We start from the raw sequence: 15,036 nt of genomic DNA, 5'->3' as shown, positions 1-15,036 counted from the left end.
TTTGATGACCTCACTGGCGCAACGGTGAGTGCTATAAATAAATAAATACTACGACAATACACGCACCGCCATCTAGTCCCAAAGTAAGCGTAGCTTGTGTTATGGGTACTAAGATAACTGATGAATATTTTTATGAATAATATACATATAAACACCCAGACACTGAAAAACATTCATGTTCTTCACACAAACATTTTCCAGTTGTGGGAATCGAACCCACGGCCTTGGACTCAGAAAGCAGGGTCGCTGCCCACTGCGCCAATCGGCCGTCAAATCGGCTATGAATTTAAGCAGATTCGTTCCGCGATTGCCGTAAACAGCAATCGCGGTTGACTTTTTTGTCATGTTTGAAAACGTCCCATCCCCAGCCAGAGAAAATTCCTAAATTGTCCATGCAAGGAGTTCAACCCTTCCACTTAAAACTTCAGCGCTCACCGCTTGGAGGTCGTAGTTAAAGGCAAATTGGAGCTTTAATACAATATAGATACAATTATGCGGAACACCAAAAAGTATGAACTTCTTCAGCTTATCGTACAAGGTAAAGTGGCAGGCAGAAGAAGGCCTGGCCGAAGAAGAATATCATGGCTCAAAAATCTACGACAATGGTTTGGAAAGAGCACCAAATCATTATTTAGAGCAGCGGTGTCCAAGGTAGAGATAGCCCTAATGATTGCCAACCTTCGTAAGGAGACGGCACCCTAAGAAGAAGAGATACAATTACTTTTCGGATGGACACTTGCCGATAACCGCGGGAGTGGGGCGAGCGCTAGAGCTCGCCATGACAAGAGCCCCAGGGCTCGAAGACATCGAGGGGGAGGTGGGAGATGCGACCCGAGGGTGCCTCCTGCGAGGACTCGGACCTCGGCTCGGTTCGACGTTAATCTGACTGTTGGTGGACTTTTGGACTAATCTGACGGCCGAGTCGCGCAGTGGGCAGCGACCCTGCTTTCTGAGTCCAAGCCCGTGGATTCGATTCCCACAACTGGAAAATGTTTGCGTGATGAACATTAATGGTTTTCAGTGTCTGGGTGTTTATCTGTATATTATAAGTATTTATGTGTATTATGTTCATATAAAAATATTCATCAGCTATCTCAGTACCAATAACACAAGTTACGCTTACTTTGGGGCTGGATGGCGATGTGTGTATTGAAAAAAAAAAAAAAAACATTGTTTAGTCCGAACGCCTTCGTGACCGTGGTAAGGGTCCACGTCCGGATGACGTCAGAAATCGGGGCCCTCGTCTTCGTCTATCCATCAATCCATTTTACTCTGATGCTCAAGTATTTCGATACTCGTAAACGTATCCCCGATTGCGAGCGGGAATAATCTAGTGCCTACTATAGGTATAGGTCGTTGGTGATGATATATAGGTCGTAACTAGTTAGGGGTAAGGCATATACCCCTTAACCAATATCCCTAATCAGTTTCTTTGCTGCTAAGTCGCTTGGCGGCACAGTTTTGTCCGGTTCTCCTACAAGAAAATAAAGAAATCTGATAAACGACTAATACACCGTGAGGTATCGTTGCATCGTTCGAGTCCATGTAGGACTAAAGTGTATCGAAAAGCAGCCGTATTTATATCAAATGAACATTGGTTTTTACTCAAATTTATAAAAAATCCTAAACAATTTAATAGAACATCTGGCAAATATGAATAATTATCTATAGTTTAATTATTTACCCACTTTATAAATTTACCGTAACAAATCATAAATTCCCAAATATACCTAAGATTATGTCGTCATATATAGAAGCGGTGATAGCCAGTGGGTAGGAGCTCGACTTCACTTTCGGGGGCCCGAGTTCGAATCCCAGCACCCACCTCTAACTTTTCTAAGTTATGTGCGTTTAATTGATTACAATATCACATGCTTCAACGGTGAAGGAAAACATAGTGAGGAAACCTGAATGCCTGAGAGTTCTCCATAATGTTCTCAAAGGTGTGTGAAGTCCACCAATCCGTACTGCACCAATCCGTACTGGGCCAGCGTAGTGAACTACGGCCTCAACCCCTTCTCATTGTGGGAGGAGACCGACCCGGGCCGGTAATGAGTAAATATGATGAACATTATGAAGATATAGAAGTGGGCTAACAAATGGGGTAAGGCAGTTTCTATGCGGCAAAATCGCTGGGCTGTACAGCTTTGTCCGGACCTCCTACCATAGAGTAAATGAAGAAAAATTTGGAAAATCCAAAAGTGACTCATACGACTCATTAATAAAATAGCTATCCAATTATTTGTCAATAAATAACGAAAAAAGTAACACATGAGTCGTGCAAAAAAAAAAGAAAAAAAAAAAAAATTTAAAACAGCTGTACTAGGAAAGTGATGCACAGGCGCCCCTGGTGGAATAAAATGTACATAATATCTATAGATATAAATATATCACCATCCATGTTAATTTTACATGGATATATATAGATATACAGTCTTGCAGTTTTCGTTTTTTATTAATTGCAATTAAACTACACTGAATTAATTAATCATTCGCATTCAGTGACCTACAATCGTCGATTAGAATTTAAAAAAAAAAAATTTAACTTAAATAATGGATTTTTTCACAAGTTAGTTAGAGTGTTTTCGGGTTTAACACATGACGGACAGGGAAAATTTTTTGACCTATTTTGGTGTTTTTTTCCAATTCTATTGCAGTAAATCAATTTTTTAAAAGTATGGAATTAATCTCCATTAAATTATCTCGACAATAGTATGCAAAATATCTTGATTCCGTGAACTAACAAGGCTATAATAATAAAAATAGCCGCCGAAATGAGGCGAAAAAAATTTCGTCAAGCACTCTCTGATGCATCATGAGTCGTGCAATAATAAATTGCCAAATTGCAGGTCAAGGATCGAACCTGTGACTTCTTACTTATAATATGACTATATCGCGTACCCCGAAAGCCGACACGTTTATCGGGAATTTAGCTGTATCATTGAATGTAGATTGTAATCATAAATAAACATTTCCGGATTGGATTTCACTGAACATTTCCAGAGATTTGTCTTAATTACTACAGATTACGAGTTGATGGTAAATTAATCAATTTGAGACGAGGAAGCTAAGTGATATTTTATGTACAACAAGAGTAATTAGAGGGAAAACAAGTTTTATTATTTGGCGGCCGATTGGCGCAGTGGGCAGCGACCCTGCTTTCTGAGTCCAAGGCCGTGGGTTCGATTCCCACAACTGGAAAATGTTTGTGTGATGAACATGATTGTTTTTCAGTGTCTGGGTATTTATCTGTATATTATAAGTATTTATATGTATTATATTCATAAAGATATTCAACAGCTATCTTAGTACCCATAACACAAGCTACGCTTACTTTGGGGCTGGATGGTGATGTGTGTATTGTCGTAGTATATTTATTTATTATTTATTAGCCCAGTGGGTATGACTTCGATTCCACTTCCGGGGGGCCGAGTTTGAATCCCAGCACGCACCTCTAACTTTTCTTTTCTTTTCAAATCTTAGCGTTTTAAGCAATTTAAATATCGCTTGCTTCAACGGTGAAAGAAACCTGCATGCCTGAGAGTTCTCCATAATACAAATAAAGGTGTTCGGACTCCACCATCCAACACTGGGCCGGCGTGGTGAACAACGTCCTTTAGCGGGATGGCGTACGTAATAAAACTTCAGAAGTTTCTGCTGTGATAATGTGTTTGTGGATCGGCCGACGTCCAGTGTCTCGATGCAGAATATTAGTGGGTGTAACTATCTGTTTAGTAAAACCACTAACTATGCTGGAAATATCTTCTCCAGCGAAGATCGATAGCACGCCGCGACGAGGGAACAGAGGTAGGTATTCTAATAAATACTTTTCTTGAGACCTGCGTTTTATGTCTCTCTGTGTTATTACACTCTCTGTTTTCCCATTATCCTGGTACGGTAATCTGACAGGGTATTCTGGTATTCAGGTATTTTGGTATTCTGGTATTCTGGTATTCTGGTATTCTGGTATTCTGGTATTCTGGTTTTCTGGTATTCTGGTATTCTGGTATTCTGGTATTCTGGTATTCTGGTATTCTGGTAACGGTTATCCGGTAAAGGTGAGTATGGGTAGCTGGCAAGCAGCTACTGTCCTTAACCCCATCTCATTGTGGAAGGAGACCTGTGCCCTATAGTGGACCGGAAGTTGTTGATAAATAAATAAATATACTACGACAATACACACACCGCCATCTAGCCTCAAAGTAAGCGTAGCTTGTGTTATGGGTATTATCAAAATTAAGCTTAATTTGCTATACTCCGCGAAAAGCAGGAGAATCTGTGTGGTCTTTTCGCGGAATATAGCAAATTAAGCTTAATTTTGATAATATATCATGGATTTCCGCAAAGTAACGCCTGCTTCTATCCAATATTTGTGTTATGGGTGCTAAAGTTGCTGATGAATATTTTTATGAATAACGTACATAATATACAGATAAACACCCAAACACCGAAAACAATTCATGTTCATCACACAAACATTTTCTAGTTGTGGGATATGAACCCACGGCCTTGGACTCAGAAAACAGGGTCGCTGCCAACTTCGCAAACCTGCCTTCCAAATTCAGTTTAGTTCAGTTACAAAACTTTTTTTTTTATTTTATTGTTAGATCAGTGATAGCCTAGTGGTCAGGACTCCGGCTTCGCCTTCGACCAAGTATAAGATACACATGAGGGTCTTAATCAGAGTATGGTACCCGGTATAAAAGACACATGAGGGTTTTAATCAGAGTACGGTACTTAGTATAAGAGACACGTGAGGGTTTTAATCAGAGTACGGTACCTAGTTTAAGAGACATATGAGGGTTTTAATCAGAGTTTGGTTCCTCGTATAAGAGACACATGAGAGTTTTAATCAGAGTATAATACAGTACGTAGTATAAGAGACTCATGAGTGTTTTAAGCAAAGTACGGTACCTGGTATAAGAGACCCATGCGGGTTTTAAGCACAGTACGGTACCTAGTTTAAGAAACACGAGGGTTTTTATCAGAATATGATAACTAGTATAAGAGATGTGCTAGGGATTTTACAGAAATGGTACTGAAATAAACTTACCTCGTTGAATCTTCGTATTAAGGTGCCCACGTTGCTTTTCTGTGGCGGAGTGTGAGTGGGAGGAGTTCGCCTGATCATATGTCGATCGCTGACTGTACCCAGGACACCTTCTCCGCCAAGGTCCAGCGTTACTTGACGTAGGTAGTCGATTGGCGGTACCTGAAGGTTAAACCATTTTTAATATTAATTGACATTGAACTGTAACTTATATCATGGGGCCATGGTGTCTAAACGCAAAAAAAAAAACTTGCGAGACATTACAGAACTGTTGGTTGTCTTATCTGGGCAGAAGGACTTGCTCATTTTTTGTCCAAAGAATCAGCCTGGCTGATCGGCAGCCAGGATGTGCACATATTTAGTTTGGTTTACGTTTTATTGTCTAGTTATCAATAAAGTTAAAGAAAGAAAAAGAAAGGTTTTTCTCCTAGGTTACGAATGCTTTCCGTTACACAAATCAAATTATAACTCTTTTTTTAGTATTAAGTCGGTGCCAAGTAAAATGACAAATTAGTATGATAATAAATATACCAAGACGATTATCTCTCGCCTTACTCTACGTTTGTAGAAAAAACTACACTAACAATAGAAAAAATGCGATTATTACATTGAAAGTTTTATTATAACGCATTATCTAGTTAAATCAAGTTTATTTTAATATCACAAAAATTCGAACTCGGCCCCTGAAAGTGAAACTGATAACCACTGGGCTATAACCGCTTACGAATAAGTATGAACAGTGTATTTCCTATTTACTTTAAAAATATTTATGGAATACGAACGTGAATAAAAAACAAAAAAAAGGAATCCACTCGGCTGTTTACAAAAACCTTTGGGCGGCAAAAGTAAAAAAAAAAACGGGTTTTCAGATTCCCATTTGTCAAAAGGCTGACGGTCGCATGGCGCATTGGGCAGCGACCCTGATTTCTGAATCCAAGGCTGTGGGTTCGATTCCCACAACTGAAAAAATGTTTGTGTGATGATACTTTTGGCATAAAAGGCAATGTGTGTATTGTCGTAGTAGGTAATATTTATTTATATTTATTATATGATTTAATAAAGAGCAGGCGTCATGACTCGTTGAACTAGTGATTAGAAAGTTTTATTTATTTACTAGCTCTTGCCCCACGTCTTTGTCCGTGTTTATTCTGGGTTTTTAAGACCCCCTATTTTTCCAACATGAACTGTATCCTGTGGCCGTCTTTCTACAGGATAATAACCATTTGTAGAAAAAAATTTCTTTTAAATAATTAACTAAAAATATTAGGTACAACAATACATACATCCCAAACTAGCCCCAAAGTAAGCATAGCTTGTCATATGGGTACTAAGACGTCTGGTCAATATTTTTATGAATAATATACATAAAAAAACGACACTGAAACATTAAAACATTTTTTCAGTTGTGGGAATCGAACCCACAGACCTAGACTCAGAAAGCAGGGTTTCCGCAGTTTAAGTTGCGGTGGTAGCCCATCGGGTAGGACTTCGACTTCACTTTCGGGAGCCGAGTTCGAATCCAAGCACGCGCCTCCTACTTGTCTAGTTTATATGCGTTTTTAGCAATTTAAATATCAATCGCTTCAACGGTGAAGGAAAACATCGTGAGGAAACCTGCATGCCTTATGCCGAGATCTTCATAATGTTCTTAAAGGTATTTGGAGTCCACCAATCCGCACTGGACTTGCGTGGTGGACTACGGCCTTTACCCCATCTTCACCATCTCAATAGTTCATCATCTAAGAGTTGGTGAAACGTTTTTTTATCGCTACGCATCAACCGAATCTTTGGGCGATTTAATCGATGCCTTGGCTTAGTGAAAACGGGCGTAATTCGTGTTTACTACACAATTGTAACATTAAAACTTAAATTATGTAAACAATTATGTATGAACGCTTCATAAGTGCCTGTGATAGGCCTACATGAATAAAGAAATTTTGAATTTGAATTTGAATTGAAGAATTTGAATTGAAGAATTTGAATTGAAGAATTTCTTAATGACAAGGCTGCTTGGAAGCAACCCGCTCCGCTTTCATCTCTCACGGGATATTAAAAACAATGTTTAACTTTAAAATGTTGTTGGAAAACAGCGACTACTGAGTTTCTTGCCGGCTTCTTCTCGGTGGAATCTGCCCGAACCGGCGGTCGAGTCATACATACAGATTGATTTGTCTTTTCAAAAGTGCAAAGTGGGCCGAGCCTTTTTTTTGAAGTAAAACTTCTTTTGGCGCTACGAGGGATTAACTCAGATTTTTCCTGACAGAATTAATTCTTACGTAAGACGTCTGTGTAGTTTCCGCTATTTAAAAAGGCCGAACCTTTTTGTTTTGAAGTAAAACTTCTATAGGCGCGACTAGGGATTGACTCTGATTTTTCCTGACGGAAGTAACGCTTACGTTGGACGTCTGTGTAGTTTCCGCTATTTAAAAAGGCCGAGCCTTTTTTTTTGAAGTAAAACTTCTATAGGCGCGACTAGGGGTTGACTCAGATTTTTCCTGACGGAAGTAACGCTTACGTTAGACGTCTGTGTAGTTTCCGCTATTTAAAAAGGCCGAGCCTTTTTTTTTTGAAGTAAAACTTCTATAGGCGCGACTAGGGATTGACTCAGATTTTTCCTGACGGAAGTAATGCTTACGTTAGACGTCTGTGTAGTTTCCGCTATTTAAAAAGGCCGAGCCTTTTTTTTTTTAAGTAAAACTTCTATAGGCGCGACTAGGGATTGACTCAGATTTTTCCTGACGGAAGTAACGCTTACGTTAGACGTCTGTGTAGTTTCCGCTATTTAAAAATAATAATTTGGATTAATCGTAAGTATATGTCATATAGATAAAATGAAATGGAGTCCCAGGATCATTTTACTCTTTCATCATTAAATAATAATAAAAGTTATCAACTCAGCTTCAACCGCGTGTAAAGGTTATACGCACAAAGTTTTTTTGTGTTCGTGGTGGAAATCTTTATGGCTACCTCTGTCCTTGTTTATAATTAGTACAATTTAGGTATTGCACTATCCCGTTTTCTCTAATATGTTTCTTCAACCAAATGTTGTCTGGAGGAGATCGCTTCAAGCGATAAGGCCGCCTTTGTGCATATGTATATTATCGTTTTTTTTTTTGTTAACCTGGTTTTATATTTGTATGTGCAATAAAGACTTTTTCTTCTCCTTCTTTTTCCTTTTGGGCAGGACAGAGGTTACGTGGGACTCGTTTACCCAAAATAAAAACCACTACGGCATGTCCCTCTCTTTGGCTTTGGTAAACGTCCGGGGAACCCGTTTTATACTTCCCAAAAGTCTACAAACCGCCCTAACCGATTGCCGTGGCTACTACGCTAAGGAGGAGGGGATCAGGACAGCTGGACCCCCCTCAGACAGTAGGGAGACTCATATGAGTGACGGGTAGCTAAGTGAGCCGAGCCTACTTGAAATAAATGAATAATAGATCATATATATACTACGACAATACACACATCGCCATATAGCGTCAAAGCAAGCGTAGCTTATGAAAATTTAACTTAATTTGCTATAGTCCGCGAAAAGCAGAAGAATCTGTATGGTGTAATTTACAATTTCTTAAATTTTTATACTCCACACCAAACAGATCTTCGCTCTGTCTGTCTGTCTAAGCACGTTTTGCTCCGAAACCGGAGCATTAGGAGATGTTGACTTTACAATGAATAATTGTTAAGACAAAGACAGATATATCATGGATTACCGCTTAGTTACGCGTGCTTCTATCTAACATGCAAGCGTAGCTTGTTTTATGGATACTAAGATAGCTGATGAATATTTGTATGAATGTAATACACATAAATACTTATAATATACAGATCAACAATCATTTTGCAGTTGTGGGAATCGAACTCACAGCCTTGGACTCAGAAAGCAGGGTTGCTGCCCACTGCGCCAGTCGGCCGTCTAGTAAAGTGACTTCAGATCTAGCTTTGATTCTGTAGCTGAAGTTCGTAGTAGACGGCCGACTGGCGCAGTGAGCAGCGACCCTGCTTTCTCCACGTCCGTGGGTTCGATTCCCACAACTGGAACATTTTTGTGTTACGAACATGAATATTTTTCAGTGTCTGGGTGTTTAGCTGTACTTATAATAAAACTGTAACTCGAAGATTTATAATCGATACTGAGTCCAAAACAGATTTTTATTTAATTTCTGTCTGTCTGTCCGGGTATCACGTGAAAACTACTGAACGGATTTAAATAAAACTTGGTATAGTGGTAGTTGATATTCCGGGTCAACATATAAAATAATTTTTATCCCGATAAACAATAAATTTCCTCCGGAAATGGGATGATATTTTTTATCAATTTTACTTCATATCTCCATTAAATTTGAACCGATTTTAATAATTCTTTTTTTATTTGAAAGTGTATACTATCAAGCATATATGGTCTTATTTTAATAAGGATTTGATAAATATTGTCGGAGATAAAGAACATAACTCTTCACAAATAACTGTTAGTCGCAAGACAACGATCGAATGCATGCGTTTTACTAATAATATAAATGCCAAAGTATGTGAGCATGTATGTATGTATGAATCAACTAAAATGTTACGTAAAATAATAGTAGTTACTAGCTGGGATGATTATAATGTTAGCATCAGATATATTCTAGCTTCTCGATTGACTCATAGGCGGACGAAGTCGCGGGGTCCACTAGTTATCAGTATTTATTAACTATTCATCTGTCATATTAGTACCAGTAACACAAGCTACGCTTACTTTGGGACTAGATGGCGAAGTGCGTATTGTCTAAGTATATTTATTTATTTAATAAGTCAAATGAGGTTTTACAATTACGATACATAAAAAAGATCGCATGAACGCAACAATACGACGACGGCCGACTGGCACAGTGGGCAGCGAACCTGCATTCTAAATCGTGGCCGTGGGTTCGATTCCCACAACTGGAAAATGTTTGTGTGATGAACATGAATGTTTTTCAGTGTCTGGGTGTTTATCCGTATATTATAAGTAATTCTGTGTTTAATATTCATGGAAATATTCATCAGCTATCTTAGTACCCATAACACAAGCTACGCTTACTTTGGGGCTAGGTGGCGATGTGTGTAATGTCGTAGTATATTTATTATTTATTAATAAATGTCTCACTATAACCTTGAACTAATATTTCCACGGATGTAAGAAACAAAAAGAAATCATCACAGCGCCAGTGACAAAGAGCCTTCTGCGGGGAAAAACTCGGAAAATTGGAAAAACTATTTTCCATACTAGCATACGGCAAAGGTATGTCGGTGTCTCTCAAAGCGTTTTATTTGATGCGGAAATTCCGTGTTTACGAACGCTCGGCGTCGCTTTAATCTGAAGCGTGGGCTTCAATCCCACCTGTGGGACACTTCCGTTAACGAAGAGATACAGTAGCTTCACATCTTTTTTTTTATACGGATTCTATATATCTAAGGAACGGTAACAACGGTATTAGTTAAAAACTGTGTTCCAGCTATTAACGCCCACCTCCGGGTTTGATTGGATACAAAAAGACTAAAACAAAGAATTTTTTTTTTTTAAATACAAATAAATATACTAAGACAATACACACATCGCCATCTAGCCGCAAAGTAAGCGTAGCTTGTGTTATGGGTACTAAGATGCCTGATGAATATTTTCTATGCATAATACACATAAATACTTAGAATATACATATAAAAACCCAGACACTGAAAAACATTCATGCTCTTCACACAAACATTTTCCAGTTGTGGGAATCAAACCCACGGCCTTGGGCTCAGTATGCAGGGTCGCTGCAAACTGCGCCAATCGGCCGTCGAATTACAACTAACTAAAACAAAACAACTTACAATTTTATAATGTACGTGTTCGTGTATGCGTACGTGTGCGACAGTGTGTTTGTATTTGTGTGTAAGTGTATGTAAGTGTGTGTGAGTGTTGCGTGTTTTTGAGAATGTTTTGCAAACAAGATCTGCAAAGTTAGTGCCTTTAATTTGAAGTGATGATATTTTCCGTATCAGTATAGGACCGCGTCTTACCGCCGATCTCGTGGTGATTGGCAATTTAGGTAAAGATTAAAGGAAATTGTATACAATTTTACAATAAATTACCGGTTGATATCTTGGGGATGTCACTAAAGATATTCAAAGTTTGTATTAAGCGAAAGCTTATAGAAAAGTCCTATTATTGTATAAAGGATTACGTAAACGATAAAAAAGCTTGGGTGTAAACAATTTGCTCTAACCAGGTTGCTTCTTAAATATTTTCTAATGACAATGTGAGATGGTGATAACAAAAAGAACACCCGGCTAAGTTTGTTGTGGGCTTCTTCTTAGACCAGGGCGCGATTGGAACCCTCGTAGCTTTAGTTTTAAGTTTACGATTGTAGTTATCGCCATCACTACTCACTGCTATGTACACATTTTGTATATAATAACGCATCAAAAGTGCCATCTATGTGCCTATTTGAATAAAGAAATATTTGACTTCGACTTTGACTTTGTGCAACCGCATTTTCTATCAAACTAAGTAGCAATGGCATATTCTTCGCGACTGGAAGCTAATTATAGCTCATGGAACTCAAGGTTCATCATATCGATTAATGAACTGCACGGGTCTTCTTCCATAATGAGAAGGGGTTAATGTAGTCCACCACGCTGGCGCAGTGCGGATTGGTGGACTCCACACACCTTTTCAGAACATTATAGAGAAGTCTCAGGTATAAATAAATAAAGATCACTATAAAGCATATTTTAATCAAAACTTCGGACTCGTGGTCACAAGTCCCTCGTGATCTGAGTGTCAAATGTGAGATTAGCTAGCTAAGTTTACTTATTAGAACGTTTGAAAGTTGGAAGCTAATTTTAGCACATGGAATTCAAGCTTCATCATATCGACTCATTGCCGGCCCACTCCAGAGAACGGGTCTCCTCCCACGATGAGAAGGGGTTAAGGCCGTAGTCCACCACGCTGGACCAGTGCGGATAGGTGGACTTTACACACCGTTGAGAACATTATAGAGAAGTCTCAGGTATGCGGGTTCCCTCACGATGTTTTCCCCCACCGTTGAATCAAGTGATATTTCAATTGCCAAAAACGCACGTAACTTAGAAAAGTTAGAGGCGTGCTGGAATTCGAGCTTTATACATGCAGGCTTCGTATATGTATCGTATCACGTTTATAACGTGGTTTGAAAATGAGAAGAAGAAGAAGAAGAAGAAACACTTTATTGCACGTATAACATACAGGAAAAGAAACAGTAAGGAGTATACAGTACACAATGTAGACATGCAAAGGCGGCCTTATTGCTACAAGCAATCTCTTACATGCAACCTTTGTAGATAGGACTTACAGCAAGAGAACGGGATAGTGCCAAGAGTGTTGATAGATATACATACATACCAAAATGTGAAGATAAAATACATATATAATTTAAATAAATATACGTAATATATAAAATATACCTACATGATATATAAATAGAAAATATACATAATATATATATATTTATAACAAACATAATATATATAAGTAGATTTTAACACACAGTTAAAAAAAAAAAAAATTCATCACTCAAAGAGAGGTAGTAGTCCTTCAGACGACTCTTAAATATCGGAAGGGAACTATTTCCACGGATTTCAGCAGGCAGATTGTTCCAGAGCATTACTGCTTTAAAGGTGAAAGAATTACTGAAGAACTTTGTTTTACTAAAAGGGAGTACCAGACGGTTACCAAGGCGGGATCGAAGGTTGGAATGAGAAGATGCGTCAGAAATAAAGCGAAAACGATCCCTTAAATAAGAGGGAGATAAATGACTACACAAGTGTACATGAGTTTTTTATTTCTTGTTGTATTTGGATTTAAGTTAGTAAAATCTAGGCATATAATCGTCTAGTAAAAAGTTACAACAACCTGGCCGACCCTGACATTGATATTTTTCACGATACCCTAGAATAATAAGTTTTAGGAAGAAAATTGTATGTAAATTAAATATAAATAATAATAAATAATCTTAATTATAAATTTTAATTTTAATTTAATATTACTAATCAATCTGTTAAATAGCTTAATTCATATTTATATTATTATTTTTAATAATCTATAGTTAAATACTTTTTTAAGTTTTAAATTTTTTTATTTAAATTGTGACCGGAGATAACAACGATACTAGACAGTATATTCATATTGCAGAAAAGAGCTGTACGGTCAATATATAAACTTAAATCACGTGAATCCCTCCGTGAAAAATTTAAAGAAATAGGTATACTTACGGTAGGCTCACAATATATTTATAACAATATAGTATTTGTAAGACAACATATTAGTCTTTTTAAACAAAAAGTGGATATAAACAGTCGACTTACAAGAAATGGTCATAAATAAGTGACATCTGCATGTCGTCTGCGAAAGGTGCAGAAGTCATTTGTGGGATTGAGTATACGCTTTTATAATATGATTCCTAAGGTAATTTTGGACCTACCAATGAATAAGTTTAAAGAATGTGTTTAAACACATTTATTACAGAGAGGTTATTATACAATTGATGAGTTTCTTAATGACAAGGTTGCTTGGAAGCATCCGGCTCCGCTTTCATCTCTCACAAGATAGAAAAATAAATGTTAAAATGTAAATTTTTGATGTTGGAAAAGAGCAACTGCTGAGTTTCTTGCCGGCTTCTTCTCGGTAGAATCTGCCTTCCGAACCGGTGGTAGAGTCACTACACACGGACAGACTTGACGTTTCAAAAGTGCTTGTATTAGGCATACTTGAAATAAATGAATTTTGAATTTGTAATTCTAGCACGTAGTTTTTTTTATGAATGTAGTTACAATTAATTGCTGGTGTGTCTTATGAATAAATAAATAAATAAAGATCACTATAAAGCATATTTTAATCAAAACTTCGGACTCGTGGTTACGAGTCCCTCGTGATCTGAGTGTCAAATGTGAGATTAGCTAGCTAAGTTTACTTATTAGAACGTTTGAAAGTTGGAAGCTAATTTTAGCACATGGAATTCAAGCTTCATCATATCGACTCATTGCCGGCCCATTCCAGAGAACGGGTCTCCTCCCACGATGAGAAGGGGTTAAGGCCGTAGTCCACCACGCTGGACCAGTGCGGATAGGTGGACTTTACACACCTTTGAAAACATTATGGAGAACTATCAGGCATTCAGGTTTCCTCACGATGTTTTCCTTCACCGTTGAAGCATGTGAAATTGTAATTACTTAAACGCACATAACTTGGAATAGTTAGAGGTGGGTGCTGGGATTCGAACTCGGGCCCCTGAAAGTGAAGTCGAGCTCCTACCCACTGGGCTATCACCGCTTCTATATATGACGACATAATCTTAGGTATATTTGGGAATTAATGATTTGTTACAGTAAATTTATAAAGTGGGTAAATAATTAAACTATAGATAATTATTCATATTTGCCAGATATTCTATTAAATTGTTTGTTTGTTTGTTGTAGGATTTTTATAAATTTGAGTAAATACCAATGTTCATTTGATATAATTACGGCTGCTTTTCGATACACTTCAGTCCAACATGGACTCGAACGATGCAAAGATACCTCCCGGTGTCACCTTTCCAGAACATAATGTAGAACTCTCAGGCATGCAGGTAGAATCCACTGTGGGAGGACACACGCAGGGTGATTACGTATCTCGCGACAGCAATGCCACAGACGTAAATCTTTACGTCTGAGGCATTGCTGTCGCGAGATACGTTATCACCCTGCCTTGCTCTGTAATGGGTAATAGATTGATATAATGATGATGGAAACATATTATTATTATATATTTCTATCATTTATTATTTTTCTTTTTTTTTTTAAATTATTAACAATGCTTAAGAATAAATTAAAAAACACTATTAAAAATTTATAAAAAAAAAAAAACTTCCACCCTCCGCTTGCGGGGCTTTTGAATGCCCAAGCAACCGGTGGTCAGGGCTCCAGAGTGAGGAACCTCCTCACAATACGCGCCGTTTCAAGGACTA

At 37.9% G+C, this 15,036-nt stretch overlaps 1 protein-coding gene across 1 annotated transcript in view; it reads right to left on the bottom strand.

The window, feature by feature from the left end:
• The window catches only part of LOC120635171 (1-phosphatidylinositol 4,5-bisphosphate phosphodiesterase epsilon-1-like), a 176,125-nt gene that overhangs the window by 136,699 nt on the left and 24,390 nt on the right, over window positions 1-15,036 (bottom strand). Inside the window, exon 3 of the mRNA XM_039906104.1 lies at window positions 5,054-5,212. Within this exon, the coding sequence (XP_039762038.1) occupies window positions 5,054-5,212 (159 nt within the window). The remainder of the gene's footprint in view (window positions 1-5,053; window positions 5,213-15,036) is intronic.

The sequence above is a fragment of the Pararge aegeria genome, chromosome 26 (assembly GCF_905163445.1).
Source record: "Pararge aegeria chromosome 26, ilParAegt1.1, whole genome shotgun sequence".
NCBI lineage: Eukaryota > Metazoa > Arthropoda > Insecta > Lepidoptera > Nymphalidae > Pararge > Pararge aegeria.
Note: the sequence above shows the minus strand (reverse complement) of the source record. Positions and strands in the feature narration are given on the sequence as shown.